The sequence below is a fragment of the Schistocerca piceifrons genome, chromosome 4 (assembly GCF_021461385.2).
Source record: "Schistocerca piceifrons isolate TAMUIC-IGC-003096 chromosome 4, iqSchPice1.1, whole genome shotgun sequence".
Lineage (NCBI taxonomy): Eukaryota > Metazoa > Arthropoda > Insecta > Orthoptera > Acrididae > Schistocerca > Schistocerca piceifrons.
The window spans coordinates 374,888,930-374,911,240 of record NC_060141.1 but is presented as its reverse complement, the minus strand read 5'-3'; the positions used below and the strand labels follow the sequence as shown (position 1 = coordinate 374,911,240).

Sequence of the window (22,311 nt, the reverse complement as noted above, 5' to 3'; positions counted from 1 at the left end):
CAGCAAATCGACAGTGCTTACGAATTATATGGCTTACCGTTAAAATGAATGGCATATGTTAGACTGCCGGGCAGTGAAGACTCAGAACAAAAATTCCTCTTAGGGCGCAGACGTGAAATATGTTGTTTCCATGATTTGTCTAGCTGGTAACCCTGGTCTCAGCAGTATTTTGGCTTTACCGTAATCCTTGGAATGACCAGCGGAAATAAAGCATTCAGCCACTGGTAAAAGGCACGTAGGGCAAACAATACACGTTGTGCAACGGACAGTGTGATCCATCTTCTTCAGTCGAAGAAATCTGCAGTGGCTGAACATTGTATTTTCACTGGCCACTCCATGTATTACGGGAAAGTCAAGATACTGGTCATAGCATCAAACTACTGGAACTCCGAAGTCAAGAAAGCAGTGGGAGTACAATACGCAGACAACCTGCCCAGACGATATCAGGGGTTCCAACTAGACAAATCATGGGAACAACACACTTCACGTCTGCAATCTCTTTACTGCCTTCCAGTCCAACACGTACTATTGATTTTAAGAGTCAGTCACATAACTCGTAAGCACTGTCGATTTGCTGACTATGCGGTTGCTTTGTTTTACTCTTACAAAAACGCATAAAGTTTTATCTGTGACTGACACTCTTCTTAACGACAGTGTTATCTCTAACCCCCACGCGTTTACTCCACAGTAATGACAGAGTCCAAGACGATGAGTCGCGGAACACCTGCCGTGTTTCTGCAACTTTGTTACTGCCGCGCTGCATGTATAAACACACTGTGAAACAATTGTGTATTGTGGATATAGAATGGAGAAGCACATTGGAAATGCAAATGTCGTCTTATCTCGGAACCTATAGTGGTGCTGTGAACATGGAAAGGCTTTTTATGATGTGTGATGAAATAATGCTTTCTGATGCTGTGTGATACTGATAACAGAGAGAGTGACTGCAGCCCATTCTCTTTCTTCAGAGAGGATTAGTGTAACTTGTACTGACAGATTTGCATAAGAAGTCAAATCCACAAAAGGTATAAGGCAGGTTTATTTTCGCAGCTGATGTTTATTTATTCATTGAAAAGAGAATGAAGGAGTTAAAGGATTAGTCTTGTTTGAGTCCGCCGCTCGCGGTACCGTTCTCGCTTCCCGAACACGGGGTCCCGGGTTCGATTCTGCCCCAAGATGACTGGGTGTTGTTGTGTCGTCTTCATCATAATCATTCATCCTCATTACGGTAAGTTCTAGGGGACTGATGACCTCAGAAGTTAAGTCCCATAGTGCTCAGAACCATTTGAACCTCATTACAGTCGGAGGAAGGCAACGGCAAACCACCTCCATTAGGACCATTTTGCCTAGTACGGCGGTGCTGATCTCCCGCATCGTTCCCCTACACTCTGTCAAGAAGCATGGGACTTCATTTCCATTCTTGTTTGACATTGCTAGAAAATTAATACAAATCAATTCATTGTCTATGTAGCAATGTGAAAAGGAAATGGGTTTTGTACTAAGTATAATGGAACATGCACTAGCTGTATAAGAAATGCACATAACTAAGAAGGAAGAGTCATAAATAGACATGCTGGAGCATATAGATTATCTTTCCCGGCTGTCTGCATCTACATGGATACTCTGTAAATCACATTTAAGTGTCTGGAAGTGGATTTATCGAACGACCTTCACAATTCTCTATTATTCCAATCTCGTATAAAGGACCTATATCTTTCCGTGCGAGCTGTGATTTCCCTTATTTTACTATGGAGATCATTTTCCCTATGTATGTCGGCGTCAACAAAATATTTTCGCATTCGGACTAGAAAGGTGGTGATCGAAATTTCGAGAGATTTTCGGATCGAAAAACGCCTTTGTTTTAATGATGTCCAGCCCAAATCCTGTATCGTTTCAGTGACACACTCTCCCCTATTTCCCGATAATACAAAACGAACTGCTCTTCTTTGAACTTTTTCGACGTACTCCGTCAGTTTTATCTGGTAAGGATCCCACAGCGCCTAAAAGAGGCCGGACAAGCACAGTGTAGGTAGTCTCTTTAGTAGATCTGTTACATTTTCTAAGTGTCTTGCCAATAAAACGCAGTCTTTGGTTATTCGTCCCCATAACATTTTCTACGTGTTCCTCCAAATTTAAGTTGTTCCTAATTGTAATGCCTAGGTATTTAGTTAAATTTACGGCCTTTAGATTTGACTGATTTATCGTGTAACCCAAGTTTAACGGATTCCTTTTAGCGCTCATGTGGATGACCTCACACTTTTCGTTATTTAGGGTCAATTGCCAACTTTCGCAGGATACAGATAAATTTTCTAAACCGTTTTGCCATTTGTTTCGATCTTCTGATGACTTCACTAGTCGATAAACCACAGCGTCATCTGCAAAGAACCTAAGACGGATGCTCAGATTGTCTCCCAAATCGTTTGTATAGATAAGGAACAACAAAGGGCCTATAACACTACCTTGGGGATCTCCAGAACTCACTTCCGTTTTACTCGATGACTTTCCGTCAGTCACTACGAACTGTAACCTCTCTGACAAAATGGCTCTAAGCACTATGCGACTTAACATCTGAGGTCACCAGTCCCCGAGACTTAGAACTACTTAAACCTAACTAACCTAAGGACATCACACACATCCATGCCCGAGGCAGGATTCGAACCTGCGACCGTAGCAGCAGCGCGGTTCCGGACTGAAGCACCTAGAACCGCTTGGCCACAGCAGCCGGCCCTCTCTGACAGGTAATCACAAATCCAGTCACATAACTGAGACGATATTCCATAAGCACGCAATTTAACTACAAGCCGCTTGTGTGATACAGTGTCAGAAGCCTTCCGGAAATCCAGAAATACGGAATCAATTTGAAATCCCCTTTAAATAGCACTCAGCGCTTCATGCGAGTAAAGAGCTAGGTAATTCATAATGTTCAAACACAATATATGTTCCAAAATCCTGCTGCATATCGAAGTTAATGATATGGGTCTTTAATTTAATGGATTACTCCTACTACCTTTCTTGAATATTGGTGTAACTTTCCAGTCTTTGGGCACGGATCTTTCTTACAACGAACGGTTGTATATGATTCTTAAGAATGGAGCTATTGTATCAGCATACTCTGAAAGGAGATTAACTGGTATACAGTCTGGACTAGAAGACTTGCTTTTTTAAAGTGATTTAAGTTGCCTCACTACTCCTAGGATGTCTACGTTTCCGCTAGTCATGTTGTCAGCTGGTCTTGATTAGAATTCTGGAATATTTACTTCGTCTTCTTTGGTGAACATATTTCGGAAAGCTGTGGTTAGTAACTCAGAGAAGTGATTGATTGTGTCTTACCGCTAACATACTTCACATACGACCAGAATCTCTTTGGATTTTCTGCCAGGAGAGAAACTTCCGTTGTTGGAAGTATTATAAGCCTCTCGCATCGAAATCCGCGCAAAATTTCGAGCTTATCTTTTTTTTTTTTTTTTTTTTTTTTTTTTTGCAAAAGTGATCTGACCCGTTTTGTGATACAAGGAGGTTAAGCTCCGTCATTTGTTAATTTATTTGATTTAAGTGTCGCACTTGCTGCCGACATTATTTCTTTGAATTCAAGCCACATCTGGTCTACACTTGCGTTGTTAATTTGGACGGAGTGCAGATTGTCTCTCAGTGTCTCAGGAAGGCGTTAGTGAATTTTTATCTGTTTTTCTTTAATAGTTTTCTTTGAGTAGGGTTTGGGGACTACAATATTCAATCTCGCTACGACAACACTGTGTTCACTAATCCCCATGGCCGGCCCGTGTGGCCGAGCGGTTCTAGGCGCTACAGTCTGGAACCACGCGACCACTACGGTCGCAGGTTCGAATACTGCCTCGGGCATGGATGTGTGTGATGTCCTTAGGTTAGTTAGGTTTAAGTAGTTCTAAATTCTAGGGGACTGATGACCTCAGATGTTAAGTCCCATAGTGCTCAGAGCCATTTGAACTAATCCCCGTATCCGTTTTGATGCTCGTTATTAGGTCAGGATAATTTTTTGCTACGGGGACAAGTGTGTTTTCACAACCATTTACTATTCGCGTGGGCTCATGAACTAACTGCTCGAAATAATTTTCAGAGAAAGCATTTAGCACAATTTCAGATGATGTTCTATGCGTACCTTGGGAATTAAACATGTATTTTCGCCAACTTATCGAGGATAAATTAAAGTCACCACCGACTATAATTGTATGAGTCGGGTACGTGTTTGAAATCAAGTTCAAGTTTTCTTTGAACCTTTCAGCAATTGTATCATCTGAATTGAGTGGTCGGCAAAAGGATCCAATTATTATTTTACACTGGTTGCCAAGAATAACCTCTGGACGTACTGACTCACAGGAAGTATCTACTTCAATTTCGCGACAACGTTAACTACTTCTGACTGCAACAAACACTCCATCGCCAACTGTGTTTAGCCTATCTTTTCGTAACACCGTTATGTTCTTCCAAAAATTTCGCCTGAACTTATCTACGGCTCTAGCCAGGTTTGAGTGCCTATAACGATTTGAGCGTTAGTGCTTTCTATTAGCGTTTTGAGATTCGGTACTTTCCCAACACAGTTACAATAATTTACAATGTTATACCGATGGTTCCTGTATCTAAGTTCTATCTGTGTTCACCCTAGACCCTTTGAGACTGAAACCCCTTTTGTGTTTTGTTTTCCTGAGACCCTGTGATCTATAAAACCGCCCAGTCCACGCCACCCAGCCCCTGCTACCCGCGTAACCGCCTATTAGCGGAACCCGAAACCCAACCACCCTATGGCACAAGTAGAGGAATCTGCGGCCTACACGGTCGCAGAACTGTCTGAGCCTCTGATTTAGACCCTCCACTCGGCTCTGTACCAGAGCTACGCAGTCGGTACTGTCGTGTGTACTGCAAATGGTAAGCTCTGCTTTCTTCTCGCAAGCAAGACTGGAAGTCTTTACCACTTCGGTGAGACGTTCGAAACCAGAGAGAATCCAAAGTGACACACATCATTGGCACCGACGTGAGCCACCGTATAATTGGCTGCACCCTGTGCTCTTCATGGCATCCGGAAGGAGTCATCCGGAAGGACCCGTTCCACGTCTGGAATGACTTCACGCGGTATGCCCACGGAGTGCACGTTGGCTTTCTTCCACTTCTTGGCAGTCATGTCCCTAAGGGGCCTCATAATGCGCCTAACGCTGGAGCTCCCAACTATAATACTTCCACCCTCTGTGATTATCCGGATCTTGCAGGCTGAGGATTTCTTCTGAAACAGGACGGCCAACTTCATCTGGCTGAGTGACAGAGCCACAGACAGTACCTGGAACCTGTTTGACAGACTAACCAGGAAGGACTTACGTGCGGCCCCTGGGAAGTCTTTCGCCACCTGTCATGCCCTGAGGTGACCTCCCACTCGACCACATATGAGGGGTTAACTCCAGTGCAAGCAGTAACTGGGCTAGCCACCGGTGAGGACCGATCGGAGGACTCGGACGTGCTGGACGCCCGTTGGATCCCCACGGCTGCCCCACAACAGTGGTGCCCACCACAGCCTGGAGCTGAGAGCGAAGTGTCACCAATTCGCCTCGCATCCGCACACAACAAGCACAGTCCATACCAAAGACCGTGGAAAACTACACTACCCAGATAAACGGACTGTCGGCACGTCTTGCGAAACTCTACTGTCGACGCTTACGAAAACGCAGGATGTGAATCTAATAAATTAGATTAATACACAGAGATTCAACCAAGAATAGTCTTTTGATTCCTTTATTCCCTAGGACCAGCCCAAAACATCTTTTATGAGAATAAATATTGGATAATGTGCAAGAATGTAAGAATCCTGCCTAGTTTTGAATGTATTAAAATGAGCCTGAAAATTGTAAAGAAACTCGCGAAACGGTCTACAATCAGCGCAAAGCATCAGAAAGAACGTGGCAGGCACGCGGATATACTTATAATCAATATTCATTTTGAACTCAAACATATTATATTACAACTGATTTCTCATATTACAAGAATTTCGATGATACAGAGATAGAAAACATCAAAACAAATATATTCAGTTATGTTACATATGGTCCCTGATGGCAATTTCTGATGCTAGGGACGATGTACACAGTAGGTAGTTCAACATGCTAATTACAGCAGTCACATTCACAGGAACTGCTCGAATGCGCGACTATTGGCCTGGATACTTGCAGCACATCGTCGGACGATTGTCGTGTCCAGTATACGTAAAAATATGAAGGGCAGTCAAATGACAACGAGACAGACGGAAAAGTAATATTTCAAAAGTAATCGCTATAACTCTTCATAAATTTATCCGACTGTGAGAAAAGGCGTTCGATGCCTTTATGCAAAAATGTTTGCTAATGCCTACGAAACCATGACTGTATTTAGAATATCGACAGCGGTCACGAATGTCTTTCTCCAGGTCTCCAAAAATGGAAAATTGTATGGGGAGAGATCGGGACTGTATGGAGGTTGTGTAAGGGCTTTCCTGCGTTCCTCTGCAGCGGAGTCGAAACAACCATGGCAACATTTGGCTAAAAGAGAGAGGGGGAGGAGGGTGTGGACAGAGAGCGGTAGGATGCGGAGGAGATGAGCAAAAAGCCGTTATACAGAAATATATGCGTTATTTGGCAGGTTTCGTTTACAGTAGGCCTCCAGCAGAACTGAAAAAACTGGGTGACAAATTCGAAGCATTCAGAACCAAGCCGAAAGATTGTTTCTCACGGTAGTTGAGAACATTGTGCTATTTATTCGTTTACTATCTCACAATTTTTTGTGTCTTATTAATTAATTTTATTCATTATTTTGTAGACTGTTGACTGATTGAGGCATTTTTCCTACTGAGATCTTTATTTGTTTAAACTTTATTTAATTACTTAATTGATTAATTGATTAATTAAAATTAAAATTATTTCAAATACTCATCCTTGAAAATTTAGCCAAAGTGAACGATTCTGGGCGATAAATAATTAAAGAAATGTACGCCTGTAAACAAAAGTTGAAAATTAAGCAAAAGTCGACCTTAAATGGCATAAATCTAGAGAGAGAAACAGCTAAACAAAAGACTAATTTAAAAGTTCTCTTGTGTTAGGATGACATTTCAAACAAAACTGCCAAACCTTTTAACCATACGAAAATCAAAATTACCGAAAATATTGTTGATGTAAATTAGGCAAATTTGAAGGAATTTTCTGTTTCAAACGGAAGAACACACGAGATCTAAAGAAAATAATCCAAGTGCATTCGCGAAGAATTTTATACAAAACAAACACACCTCTCAAAACATTTACGATGATCTCCAAATCCTTCGCCGCGCAAAGGTAGGGACAAAAATGATTATTTTTTAAATAAAAATCGAAATTCTAGATCATGTTACATATCAACCACATGCACTTATCAATAAACAAACTGAACTACAAAGTAGATAATATATATACTATATTGCTGGTATTCCGTTTACAGCTAATCAAGACCAAAACAGGAATTCCATTGGTAGTTACCACTCTAACAGACAATATTAATCATTCGTAGTTTCCACACTAACAGATAAAATTATTCGCGCTGCCTACAGGGTGATTCACGAAGCTATGCAAATATTTTAATATGTTATTCTACAAGTAAAATTAAAAAAAAATATTCCTATAAACATAGGATCGCAAATGTTTGATTACGGAGTTACGCGTAATAAAAGATTTTGCCTGAAATTTAGCAGCTTCGCTAATATGAAGTCAAAACAAAACTGTACGAGATTAAAGTAAAGCACGACTTCCATTGATTTTGTTATTATTGGTCTGGTGAATCTAATAATACATGTCCCAGACGTGTATCTGCAATAGTTGTCCAGAACATCCAGAGAAACAAAGACATAATTTAATGTGTCGTTAATTCACTGAAAATAATTGTGTTTTGCCTATGTTTCTCTTGGTATTGTTCCTTTTTCTGAAGTTATTAATTCGTCTAGGGACAGTAGAAAAATAGAATCTAAGGTAAAGGTTTTGGTATTTTAAACATAGCTGCCCAACAGCAACGGTTCCACGTAATAAAATTATAAACAGCCGACCAGTTGCAATGGATAAAGAATTCTTTACCTAGGTTTCAACAAATTTAAATTTGTCTTCTTCAGAAGGCGGCAATTTTACATTAGTATGGACTGATGTATCATCGCCGTTTTTACAAATGTCTGCATAGATCCATTTGTCAAAATTAAAATATAGCCCTAAAAATAAGGTTTGTCACGTAAATATAAATTAGTACATGGATGTTGCAGACATTTGTAAAAACGGCGATGATACATCAGTCCATACTAATGTAAAATTGCCACCTTCTGAAGAAGACAAATTTAAATTTGTTGAAACCTAGGTAAAGAATTCTTTATCCATTGCAACTGGTCGGCTGTTTATAATTTTATTGTATAGGTTTTGGTGAGATTTTGGATAGGTAATTGTGCCATATTTCCTCCTGACAATAATACGTTGGACCCGTTAATAAGTATTTTGCCCGCGATGGTAGCTGGAAGGTGAAAACGCTTCTCTTCTATTTCACATCTACATAGTTCCGTTAATTAACAATACACTGACCTGTAACTCTAGTTTCATTATCCTGGTTGATTTACCGTTTTCATAGCGCGTGATGATTACTGTTGTATTTTACATGAATGTTTGTCCGTCTGTAATTATTAAGAAAGTTTGTGTAAACTTTTATGCAAATACTTTGCAAAAATTGGAATATTTATGCTTATGTTAATTTAACTAGACAAATGTTACATTTGTATTCTATGAAACTGTTGTTCGCGAGCTATGAAGATTGATTTTTACATAGGTTCTATTTCATTTGCACAAGATCGGAAATTTCATATTTCTTATAGCCTTGATTACACCACCGTGTGTGCTCCATTGTAGTGTTTTAATTAATTTCACTGCACCCTTTGGCCACAACTAGGTGCAAACTTCAACGTATAGAACATGTTTGTGGTAGGCCAGTATCAAGTACACTGAGGTGACAAAAATCATGGGATACCTCCTAATATCGTGCCGGACCTCCTTTTGTCCTGGGTAGTGCAGCAACTCGGCGTGGCTTGGACTCAAAATACTGTGCAGAAATACTGAACTATGCTCAATCTACAGCCATCCATAACTCCGACAGTGTTCCCAGTCCAGGAGTTTTTGCAGGAACTGACTGACCTCTCGATTATGTCCCATAAACGTTCCATGGGATTCATGACGGGCGATCTGGGCGGCCACACCATTTGCTCGAATTGTACACAATGTACTCCAGACCAATCACGAATAGCTGTGGTCCACTGATACGGCTCATTGTCAGCCATAAAAATTCCATCGTTGTTTGGGAACAAGAAGTCTCCAAGTAACCGAACATAACCATTTCCAGTCAATGATCGGTTGGCTTGGACCAGAGGACCCAGTCCATTCCGTGTAAATTCCGTGTAAAGACAGCCTAAATCATTCTGGAGCCTCCACCAACTTGAACAGTGCTTTGTTGACAGCACGGGACCATGGCTTCATGGGGTCTGCGCCCCACTCGAACCTCTTCATCAGCTCTTACCAGCTGACATCGGGGCTCATCTGACCAGGCCACAATTCTCGACTCGTCTAGGATCTAACCGATATGGTCATGCGCCCAAGAGAAGCGCTGCAGCCGACGACTTGCTGTTAGCAAAGACACTAGCATCGGTCGTCTGCTGCCGTAGCCCATCAAAACTGAATTTCGCCGCACTGTCTTAACTGATACGTTCGTCGTACGTCTAACGGTGATTTCCACGGTTATTTCACTCATTGTTTCTTGTCTGTTAACACTGATGACTCTACACACACGCCGCTGCTATCGGTGATTAAGTGAAGGTACCGACCATTGCGTTGTCCGTAGTAAGACGTAATACCTTAAATCTGGTATTCAGGACACGCTCTTGAGTCTGTGGATCGGGAAATGTTGAATTCCCTAACGATTTCCGAAATAGAATGTCCCATGCGTCTAGCTCCAACTACGATTACGCGTTCAAGGACTGTTAATTAACAATGTGCGGCCATAATCACGTATGAAACCTTTTCATACGAGTCACCTGAGTGGAAACGACAGCTCTGAAAAAGCGTTCCCGTTTATACTATGTGTACGCGATACTACCGTGTGCTTTTGTGCATGTCGGTAGCCCATGAATTTTGTCATCTCCGTATGTATGCTCACTACCAAAGGCATTAATAAACTCTGTTTTCTTGTTCTGCTCTTGTAAATGTATCCTGTTGTTGTGCTAAGAAACGGCAGGAGGAAGGAGATACCGTTGTAAGACATTGTAAATAAAAAAACAACTAACAACAAAATTACAGAACAGAAACTTTTCCTGCGAGTAGGCAAATAGTTCCGAATTGCTTATGCAAGGGATAAATCATATAGCCATAATCTTTGTACAGAATTACACTACTGGCCATTGAAATTGCTACACCACGAAGGTGACGTGCTACAGACGCGAAATTTAACCGACAGGAAGAATATGCTGCGATATGCAAATGATTAGCTTTTCAGAGCATTCACACAAGGTTGGCGCCAGTGACGACACCTACCTCGTGCTGACATGAGGAAAGTTTCCAACCGATTTCTCATACACAAACAGCAGTTGACCGTCGTTGCCTGGTGAAACGTTGTTGTGATGCCACGTGTAAGGAGGAGAAATGCGTACCATCACTTTTCCGACTTCGATAAAGATCAGATTGTAGACTCTCGCGATTGCGGTTTATCGTATCGCGACATTGCTGCTCGCGTTGGTCGAGACCCAATGACTGTTAGCAGAATATGGAATCGGTGGGTTCAGGAGGGTAATACGGAACGCCGTGCTGGATCCCAACGGCCTCGTATCAGTAGCAGTCTAGATGACAGGCATCTTATCCGCATGGCTGTAACGGATCGTGCAGCCACGTCTCGATCCCTGAGTTAACAGATGGGGACGTTTGCAAGACAACAACCATCTGCACGAACAGTTAGACGACGTTTGCAGCAGCATGGACTATCAGCTCGGAGACCATGGCTGCGATTACCTTTGACGCTGCATTACAGACAGGAGCGCCTGCGATGGTGTACTCAACGACGAACCTGGGTGCACGAGTGGCAAAAAGTCATTTTTTCGGATGAATCCAGGTTCTGTTTATAGCATCATGATGGTCGCATCCGTGTTTGGTGACATCTCGGTGAACGCACATTGGAAGCGCGTATTCGTCATCGCCATACTAGCGTATCACCCGGTGTGATGATTTGGGGTGCCATTGGTTACACGTCTCAGTCACCTCTCGTTCGCACTGACGCTACATTTAAGATGTGTTACGAGCCGTGGCTGTACCCTTCATTCGATCCCTGCGGAACCCTACATTTCAGCAGGATAATGCACGACTGCATGTTGCAGGTCCTGTACGGGCCTTTCTGGATACAGAAAATGTTCGACTGCTTCCCTGGCCAGCACATTCCCCAGACCTCTCACCAATTGAAAACGTCTGGTCAATGGGCAGCTGTACCTGTACACGCCATCCAAGCTCTGTTTGACTCAATGCCCTGGCGTATCAAGGTCGTTATTACGGCCAGAGGTGGTTGTTCTGGGTATATATTTCTCAGGATCTATGCACCTAAATTGCGTGAAAATGTAATCACATGTCAGTTCTAGTATAATATATTTGTCCAATGAATACTTGTTTATCATCTGCATTTCTCCCAGGTGTAGCAATTTTAATGGCCAGTAGTGTAATTTCATGTACACGGCAACATTCTCCCTCCCCCTCCCCCCCCCCCTCTCGGCAGCATACCAGAACGTAGTTGACTCCTTATCCCGCCATACCACAAGAGAGCTATCGTCTCTACTGTGATTAGGATACGCTGTAGCGGACAAACGAAGGCTCGGAGTGGCGCGCGGCTTACTTTTTACTCCTGCTCATAGGGTGAGGCAAGTTTGGACAGGACCAGCGGCGGGCGGTAATTTTGGCAGCGCAGCCCCGACCGGCCGCTTAATGAGGAGTGACCGCGGGGCCCGCGCCGCGTCCCCGTGAGCCCGACCCCCGGCCTGGGGCGCGGCTTGCGCGCCGCCCTGTGCCATCAATACTTGATGGGGGGTCAGTGTTAGGCGCCCTCAACCTGTCACCGCCGCCGGAGCCCGCCCCCGCCCCGCCGTCACAACCACTGTTTGCGCTCTCTCCTTGCTCTGCGAAAATAGCGCCGCCAGAATTAGCAGACCAAGACGCGCCGTCACTCGTTGCGCCGCGACCACCCGTACGTGGTCGCTCTGGTCGCCAGAGGTCTCTGCCGTCGCCCACCAGCAGTGACACGCCGCTCTCACCTGTCCATATTCTTTAGCTGTAGATACAGGGAAACACCACAACACAGTGGCATGACTAATAAGCCGTAGGAAACCAGTTGGCATCAAAAACGGATTCCGGTTGTCTCGGAATGAACACAGGTCGTGCATGGTTTTCAAGGGATTCTTATACAATTCTTCCTGGATACATGGTGAAACAACGCTCTGGTGGGCGGTTTACGGGTTTAAATTACCTCGGGGTTTGACCATGCGGCGCATTTGACCTGTGGTCGTCGCACGGTGGCGCTGGCAGGTGTGTCGGTGCATGTCTGAGTACGGTGCAGCGAGTAAGTGTGCAGACGCTTTCGGACGTGCTAATGGTGACTGTGTGTTGAGAATGGCTCAAAGAGCACATATTAATGACGTTATGAGAGGTAGACTACTAGGGCGACTGGTGGCTGGTCAAACACGGCACGTCGTAGCACGGGCCCTCTGTGTGCCACAAAGTGTGATCTCAAGATCATGGCAACGATTCCAGCAGACAGCAAACGTGTCCAGGCGCTACAGTACGGGACGTTCACAGTGTACAACACAAGAAGACCGATATCTCACCATCAGTGCCCGCAGACGGCCACGGAGTACTGCAGGTAGCCTTGCTCGGGACCCTCCGCAGCCACTGAAACAGTTCTCTCCAGACACACAGTCTACAGACGACTGAACGGACATGGTTTGGTCGCCCGGAGACCTGCAAGGTGTATCCCACTGACCCCTGGTCACAGGAGAGCCCGTAAAGCCTGGTGTCAGGAAGACAGTACTCGGTGATTGGAACAGTGATCGCAGGTTATGTTCACGGACGAGTCCAGGTATAGTCTGAACAGTGGTTTTCGCCGGGTTTTCATCTGGCGCGAACCAGGAACCAGATGTCATTGAAAGGAACCTGTATGGAGGTCGTGGTTTGATTAGTGTGGGGTGAGATTATGATTGGTGCACGTACACCCCTGCATGTCTTTGACAGAGGAACTGTAACAGGTCAGGTGTATTGGGACGTCAGCACAAGTATGCCCGCCTTTTCAGGGGTGCAGTGGTTCCCACCTTTCTCCTGATAGATGATAACGCACGGCCCCACCGAGCTGCCTCGTGGAGGAGTACTTTGAAACAGAAGATATCAGGCGAATGGAGTGGCCTACATATTCTCCCGACCTAAACCCCATGGAGCACGTCTGGAATGCTCTCCGGCGACGTATCGCTGCACGGCTTCAAACCCCTACGACGCTTCAGGAGCTCCGACAGGCACTGGTGCAAGAATGGGAGGCTATACCCCAGCAGCTGCTCGACCACCTGATCCAGAGTATGATAACCCGTTGTGCGGCCTGTGTACGTGAGCATGGTGATCATATCCCATATTGATGTCGGGGTACATGCGCAGGAAATAGTGCCATTTTGTAGCACATGTGTTTCGGGACGGTTTTCTCAACCTATCGTCAATACCGTGGACATACAGATCTGTGTCGTATGTGTTCCCTATGTGCCCATGCTGTTAGCGCCGGTTTTGTGTAGTGCCACGTTGTGTGACACTACATTCTGCAATTATCCTTAATTTATGAGCATGAGTGTAGAGCACAAAGTCTCAGTAATATTGAGATCTGGTGACTGTAGCGGCTGGTGAGATGCGACACTTCATCCTCGTGCTCACAAAACTAGTCCCAGACGATGTGAGCTGTGTGAACAGGGACCCTGTCTTCTTGGAACATAGCATCACTACTGTTCCATGAGATGGGCGTGTCAGCCACATAATCTTCGGCAGGAAAGCGACCTTGCAGAGTGAAGATGGGGCTCATGAATACACGGTATGGCGAGCACTGAACCCCACCCATATCTCACATTTGTGACACAAACTCGGCCAGAAGTTGGAAACAGTCTTAAACAGGAGTCATCTGCCCAAATGACGGTCTACCATTGCTCCGCAGCGCAAGTTCTATAATTTATATCTGCAGTCTGAAGCGACAAATGAAAATTTGTAACAAAGCTGGAAGTCTGCATACATACATCACAGATGTGTGAGACTTAAAAAGGTCTCTGGAGCCAAACGGTTTCATTTGATTAAAGCACCAATGCCTAGGTTTCAGTCAAGATCCCCCGTTTCCTTCGATGCTGAGGTGCTATTCTAATGTAGTTGGAGAGCCTCTGCGGTGCTGTTCGAGGTTGGGGGGAATACCAAATGAGCTGAGACGTGAATGGGAATTTGGATTGAGGAGGGAAGCGAGCTAGGGTAGTCTGTGCAGTTGTGCAAAGCCACTGTGCCACGGTGGCGTAGTGGTTAGCGCCGGGTTCGAATCCCGGCCTTGGTACAAATTTTCTTTTGTCACTTCAGTTGGCAGATATACATCAAAGGTGGTTGCGACTTGAAAAGGTCTATAGAAGCAAACAGTTTCATCTGACCAAGTCTTATAGCTTCGGCACCACGTTTTCCTGCTATGGGCATTTGCATCACTGACAAGTGATTTTCGAATTCCAGCTCGTCCTACAATTCCCTGCTTATGGAACTCTCTTCGTGTTATTTTGGTACCGACAGGGCTCGCGAGCGCGATATTCAGTTCTGCAACTCCTTTTCCAGCTGTCACCCTATTATTTTTCGTCACAGTCTTCTTAAATTTCCGTCTGTCAAGATTGAACGACACACGCTTTAGTCCGCGCTGTGACTTAGTGGATGCAGTTTTCCGCTTTCCGTACATGCGGTATATAACTTCGATACGGAGCACCTTGAAACGCTAAAGATTTTGGCCCCCTTCGTCACGGAAGCAACCACCATATGAGCACCAACAATTCATCCACGTTCGAATTCGTTTACCTCCGACATAATCCACTCACAGCTACGTAGAATACTGTTTTGCCCACGACTGACTCTTGCAACGTACTGAGGACCTTGCACAGGTGTCGCTCGTGGCAAATACACTGAAGCGACAAAGAATCTGGTACAGGCACGTGTATTCAAATACAGAGATATATAAACAGGTACAATATAGATCTGCGGTCGGTAACGCCTATATAAGACAAAGTGTCTGGCGCAATTGTTAGACCGGTTACTGCTGCTCAATGGCAGGTTATCAAGATTTAAGTGAGTTTGAACTTGGTGTTATAATCGGCGCATGAGCGATTGGGACACATCATCTCCGAGGTAGCGATGAAGTGCTCATTTTCTCGTACAACCATTTCACTAGTGTACCGTGAATATCAGGAATCTGGTAAAACATCAAATCTCTGACATTGCTGCGGCGGGTAAACGACCTGCAAGAACGGGACCAACGACGACTGAAGAGAATCGTTCAACGTGACGGAAGGGCAACCCTTCCGCAAATTGCTGCAGATTTCAATACTGAGCCATCAACAAGTGTCTGCGCGCGAACCATTCAACGAAACATCATCGTTATGGCCTTTCGGAGCCGAAGGCCCACTTGTGTACCCTAGATCACTGCACGGCAAAAAGCTTTACGCCTCGCCTGGGCCCGTCAACACCGACATTGGACTGTTGGTAACTGGAAACAAGTTGCCTGGTTGGACGAGTCTCGTCTGAAATTCTATAGAGCGGATCGGCGTGTGCGGGTATGGAGACAATCTCACGAATCCCTGGACCCTGCATGCCAGCAGCGGACTGTTCAAGTTGGTGGAGGCTCTGTAATGGTGTGGGGCGTGTGCAGCTGGATTGATGTGGGACTCCTGATACGCCTAGATACGACTCCGACAGGTGACACGTAAACAAGCATTCTGTCTGATCACCTGCGTCCATTCATGGCCATTGTGCATTCCGACGGACTTGGGCAGTTCCAGCAGGACAATGCGACATCCCACACGTCCAGAGTTCCTACAGAGTGGCTCCAGGAACACTCTTCTGAGTTTAAACTCTTCCGTTGGCCACCGAACTCCGCAGACATGATCCTTATTGAGCATATTTTGGATGCCTTGCAATGTGCTGCTCAGAAGAGATCTTCACTCCCTCGTACTCTTAGGGATTTATGGACAACCCTGCAGGTTTCATGGTGTCAGTTCCCTCCAGCACTGCTTCAGAAATTAGTCGAGTCCATGCCACGTCTGTTGCAGCACTTCTGCGTGTTCTCGGGGGTCCTACACGATATTAAGCAGGTGTACCAGTTTCTTTGGTTCTTCAGTGTACAACAGCGCAATCTGCAGCCTTGGATAGCATCTGCGTTTATGATAAGGCATGAATTTCTCTATGAGTTTCCCTATTTTTGTCGAAGCCCTGTATCTGCTCATGTGCGAGGTTGTTGTTGATTGCTATTCGTCAGGTGATTAATATATAATATGAACAAGAAGTTTTCGAACAGACTTCCATGGCGCATGCCGGAAGTTGAATCTACTTCGGTCGGTGACTTTCTATCCAAGAGAACAACAGTGTGGATTTTTCTTCCGAGTGCACGTGCTCAAGAATGAGAACCTGAATAGCGGACACGAACTGTACACTTCAGAAGAGGTCGTGGGAGGTCCCATTAATCCTCCTACAAGAAGGTCTCAACTTGCCCTTCAGGTTTCAGAGTGCTTACGTATGTTTAGGGAAACAATTCGTCTGTGCTTAACTTTTATCGTTAGCTAAAAAAAAATTATTTGCAATTGAAACGTGTTTCTTTCTTCTCTTTAAACACTTCTTCGTTAACCTCCTGTCAGTGAGCGTATTTAAGGTAATAATTTATCTTTTTTGTGTTGGATAATGAAACTGTGACAGTAATCTGTAGCCTAATATTTATACTCCTACAGTATGGCTAATTGACACGTTGCGGTGTTGAGGCCAAGACAAATCAACAGGTTTGCTGCTAGTTGCGGCGTTGGGGTACTGGCAATAAAGACAATTTTGAGTAAGTTGCGGATTTAGGGTGATGAGCAGATAAAAATTACGAAGTTTGTGGGAGATGGACCTGAATTACTGGTGGCGGACAGGGGGCGAAACTCGTCTCAGTTTCGCTGTGAATGACGCTATAGGGTATGGTGATATTTCACGACATATGTCTCTTGGTTATATTTGCTGCTATTTAGTATCCATTATATCTTCGGGCGTTCTTCAGAGTAATGCCGAATTGATACACCTGTAGATTTGACGCGGTAGGAACATAGCTCGGCTTACGAAGATAAGTTTTCTTGGGAAAGGTGGGGGAGGGGGGAAAGGACAAGCGGCAACCTTCGCTTTGCATGTGCGTTTTAACTTGCATCAATTTTAGTTGGTTGGAAAGCAGTAAAGTTATCGTCAGCATGGAGCGATAATCGAACGAAACGTGAGAATGAATATAAAGGTCACCCATCACCTTTTCCCTACATTGTAGCGGGGAAACATTATGTAAGGGAAGGGAATTAATTGGTAATGTAACTGAGGAGAGTATGACAGAATGTTACTAAGTAGTAGCATCGTGATTAGTATTATTATTCGTGATTATTTTTATTATTATCGTGATAAAAAATGTAAATGTCATGTGACTAGGGCCTCCAGTCGGGTAGACCGTTCGCCTGGTGCAAGTCTTTCGAGTTGACGCCATTTCGGCGACTTGCGTGTCGATAGGGATGAAATGATGATGATTAGGACAATAAAACACCCAGTCCCTGAGCGAAGAAAATATCCGAACCAGCCGGAAATTGAACCCGGGCCCTTAGGATTGACATTCTATCGCGTTGACCACTCAGCTACCGCGGGCGGACATTATCGTGATTATTATTATTATTATTATTATTATTGTCCGTGTAAGGCCTACGCTCCACGTGAATACCTTCAGACAGAAAACTGATTAGATACAGCTCTCTACACTAGCCTTTTCGCCTTTTCATAACTACTGCAACCTACATCCACTTGAACCTGCATACTGTTTCACTGTTTTCAAGTGGTGGTCTCCCTCTACAATTTTAACCCACACACTCCCTTCCATTACCAGATTATCTGTTCTTCAGTGCCTCAGGATGTGTTCTATCAAACGAGCCCTTGTTTAAGTCAAGCTGTGCCAAAAATTCCTCCGTACTTCGATTCAGTACCACCTCATTAGTTATTCGATCTACCTACCTAATCTTCAGCAATCTTTGGTAGCACCAGATTTCAAAAGCTTCAATTCTCTTCATCTGTGCACTATTCATTATCCACGTTTCACTTCCGTACAAGGCCTACACTCCACGTAAATATCATCGGGCTGCGTTACAACCCTTTCTCATGCCGTATCTTACTACTGCAGTCTCCATTTTATCCCAACGGCCTTGCCGCCGTGGTAACGCCTGTTCCCGTTAGATCACCGAAGTTAAGCGCTGTAGGGCTGGGCTAGCACTTGGATGGATGATCATCCGGTCTGCCGAGCGCTGTTGGCAAGCAGGGTGCACTCAGCCCTTGTGGGGCAAGCTACTTGATCGAGATGTAGCGGCTCCGGTCTGTGAAACTGACATACGGCCGGGAGAACGGTGTGTTGACCACATGCTCCTCCATATCCGCATCCAGTGACGCCTGTGGTCTGAGGATGACATGGTGTCCGGTCGGTACCGTTTGGCCTTCATGGCCTGTTCGGGAGGAATTTTTTAGTTTTAATCTCCATTTTATATGCCCTCTACCTCGGCCATCGTCAGTTATTTTGCTGCCAAAATAGTAAAACACATCTACTGCTTTAAGTGTCTCGTTTCTTAACCTAATTACCTCAGCATCTCCTGACTTAATTCGACTCATTCAGTTAATTTTGTTTTACTTTTGTTGCTTAGAACATGTTTTCATGACTCTGTCCATTTGGTTTGACATCTATTGACAGAATTCCAATCTCTTCTTTGAAGTTCAATTTTCTTGCCAGCATTCTCGCTGGCTTCTTTCATTGGTCGGCCAGTTTACAGACTGAATAACATTAAGGAGTGATTACAACCCTTTCTCATTCTTTTCCCAACGACTACCTCCCTTTCATGCCCCCAGAATCTTACTACTGCAGTCTGATTCTGTGCAAATGGTAAATATTTTTTCACTCCCTGTGTTTTAACCCTCCACCTTCATAATTTCTAAGAGCATATTCCAATCAATATTTTCGAAGGCTTTTTCTAAATCTACGAATGCTATAAATGTAAGTTTGCGTTCAAATGGCTCTAAGCACTATGGGACTTAACATCTGAGGTCATCAGTCCCCTAGACTTAGAACTACTTTAACTAACCTAAGGACATGAATGAGATTTTCACTCTGCAGCGGAGTGTGCGCTGATATGAAATTTCCTGGCAGATTAAAACTGTGTGCCCCACCGAGACTCGAACTCGGGACCTTTGCCTTTCGCGGGCAAGTGCTCTACCATCTGAGCTACCGAAGTACGACTCACGCCCGGTACTCACAGCTTTACTTCTGCCAGTATCTCGTCTCCTACCTTCCAAACTTTGCAGAAGCTCTCCTGCGAACTTTGCAGAACTAGCACTCCTGAAAGAAACGATATAGCGGAGACATGGCTTAGGCACAGCCTGGGGGATGTTCCCAGAATGAGATTTTCACTCTGCAGCGGAGTGTGCGCTGATATGAAACTTCCTGGCAGATTAAAACTGTGTGCCCGACCGAGACTCGAACTCGGGACCTTTGCCTTTCGCGGGCAAGTGCTCTACCATCTGAGCTACCGAAGAACGACTCACGCCCGGTACTCACAGCTTTCCTTCTGCCAGTATCTCGTCTCCTACCTTCCAAACTTTACAGAAGCTCTCCTGTGAACCTTGCAGAACTAGCACTCCAGGCTGTGGCTAAGCCATGTCTCCGCTATATCCTTTCTTTCAGGAGTGCTAGTTCTGCAAGGTTCGCAGGAGAGCTTCTGTAAAGTTTGGAAGGTAGGAGACGAGATACTGGCAGAAGTAAAGCTGTGAGTACCGAGCGTGAGTCGTACTTCGGTAGCTCAGATGGTAGAGCACTTGCCCGCGAAAGGCAAAGGTCCCGAGTTCGAGTCTCGGTCGGGCACACAGTTTTAATCTGCCAGGAAGTTTCAACCTAAGGACATGACAGACATCTATGCCCGAGGCACAATTCGAACCTTCGACCGTAGCAGCAGCGCGGTTCCAGACTGAAGCGCCTAGAACGGCTCGGTCACAGCGGCCGGCTACGTTTGCGTTTCTTTAATCTATCTTCTAAGATAAGTTGTAGGATCAGTATTGTTTCACGTGTTCCTACATTTCTCCGGAACAACTCACACCGATATTCACCAGGGGCGGCTTAGCGGTCTTACAGTCTTCTGTAAGTAAGTAAGTGGAAGTATTTTGTAAGCATGGATCCGGGGCGTCTCCAGACACATCTTCGCTGGTGGTCGTTGAAGCGGCACTCATCACTGAAGACAATTCTAGTCCAGTCAACGAGATTGCAGGTTGTGGACATCTGTTGGAGACGCCTCGGACAGCGGTCGGTTGCCAACCTGAATGTCACCCACCATGGTTTCTGACAACCATGAGTGGTGGTCTGAGGTGCCAGCTCATTTCACAGCAGGTCTCCTTTGCTTGTCATCCGCGGAAACCTTACCGCACAGCGGTACGTCAACCACATTTTACGCCCCGTTTTGTTGCCCTTAGCCGGCCGCGGTGGTCTCGCGGTTTAGGCGCTCAGTCCGGAACCGCGCGACTGCTACGGTCGCAGGTTCGAATCCTGCCTCGGGCATGGATGTGTGTGATGTCCTTAGGTTAGTTAGGTTTAAGTAGTTCTAAGTTCTAGGGGACTGATGACCACAGAAGTTAAGTCCCATAGTGCTCAGAGCCATTTTTTTTGTTGCCCTTAATGGCTTACACTTCAGCTTACATTTCAGCAAGATAACGCCCGCCCGTGCACAGCAAGAGTTTCTACTGGTTATCTTCGTGCTGGCCAAACCCTACATTGGCCAGCAAGATCGCCGGGTATCTTCCCAATTGAGAACGTTTGGAGGCTTATGGGCAGGACGCCAATTGGACAAAATTTGGCACCATATCTTTCAGGAGGACATCCAACAAATCTGTTTATCAATGCCTAGTCGAATAATTGCTTGCATATGGGCCAGGGGTGGACACACGCATTATTGACTTTCCCAACTTGTGAAGCTCTTTTTGTTGAATCAATGTGCGCCCCTGGTAGCTGAGTGGTCAGCGCGACGGATTGTCATACCTAACGGCCCAGGTTCGATTTCCTGCTGGCTCGGAGATTTTCTCCTCTCAGAGACTGGGTGGTGTGTTGTACTTATCATCATCATTTCATCCCCATCGACAAGCAAGTTGCCGAAGTGGCGTAAACTCGAAAGACTTGCACCTGGTGAACGGTCTACCCGACGTGAGGCCCTAGTCACACGGCATTTCCATTTCTTGAATAAATCATCCAATTTTTCTGGAATTGTGATCATTTGTTTGTCTGTACATGTACATCGCATCTACCGATTCGGATAATTCCTTTGTGGTGCATCGGTTTTTTGTCTTCGGGTATATTATTAAAGGTTTTTCTGAGTTTTGCTCAGCACCTTACCACTCCCAGACCCAAACTCCCTACCGTTTCAAACTCATTTCGTGTCTTCCTCTCTTGTTGTTTTTGTTGGGATGTGATTGATTCCTCTTAAATGTTCAGCAAAAGTTGAGTGGCTTCTCCCGTATTTCTAGGCTATGATATGTTCCGCCATCCGATACTCGATATTTATTCCCTAATTTAGGGAAAGCAGTGAATTTCCTGGCGTGAGAGTCTCGTCGCCGCCGTGGCCTGGGCCAGCTCGCTGCCGGGGGAGGGTGTCGGAGCTTTTGAAGCGCGGCGGGCGGCTCGGACACGGCCAGAAGGCAGCGCCCGGCCGCTGCCGCTGCTGGCTGAGTGACGCGCCGCCGGAATAATTCATGGCGTCCACGTCCGCGTCCGCGTCCGCGTAGGCGTCGGCGTCGGCGTGCAGGCGGCGGCCGGCAGTCGGCGGGCTGCCGTGCCCGCTCCAATGACGCGGCGCCGCCTGGCCCGGCGCTTCGTTAAAAATTATTTTTGTGTCCTGTCCGGCCGACTAGCACTCCTGCTGGTCGCCTATGCAATATGGAGCAGATTTCGTAACCCCATCCCGGTTCACAC

The 22,311-nt window shown here is 45.4% G+C and overlaps 1 protein-coding gene across 1 annotated transcript; it reads right to left on the bottom strand.

The window, feature by feature from the left end:
• Positions 1 to 11,993: 11,993 nt before the first annotated feature.
• On the bottom strand, positions 11,994 to 22,093 carry LOC124795853 (glycine-rich cell wall structural protein 1.0-like). The gene is made up of 2 exons (XM_047259935.1): positions 21,939 to 22,093; positions 11,994 to 12,333 (listed from the first exon to the last, which is right to left on the bottom strand). The coding sequence occupies exons 1-2, from the start codon at positions 22,091 to 22,093 to the stop codon at positions 11,994 to 11,996; spliced, it is 495 nt and encodes a 164-aa protein (XP_047115891.1).
• Positions 22,094 to 22,311: the final 218 nt, after the last annotated feature.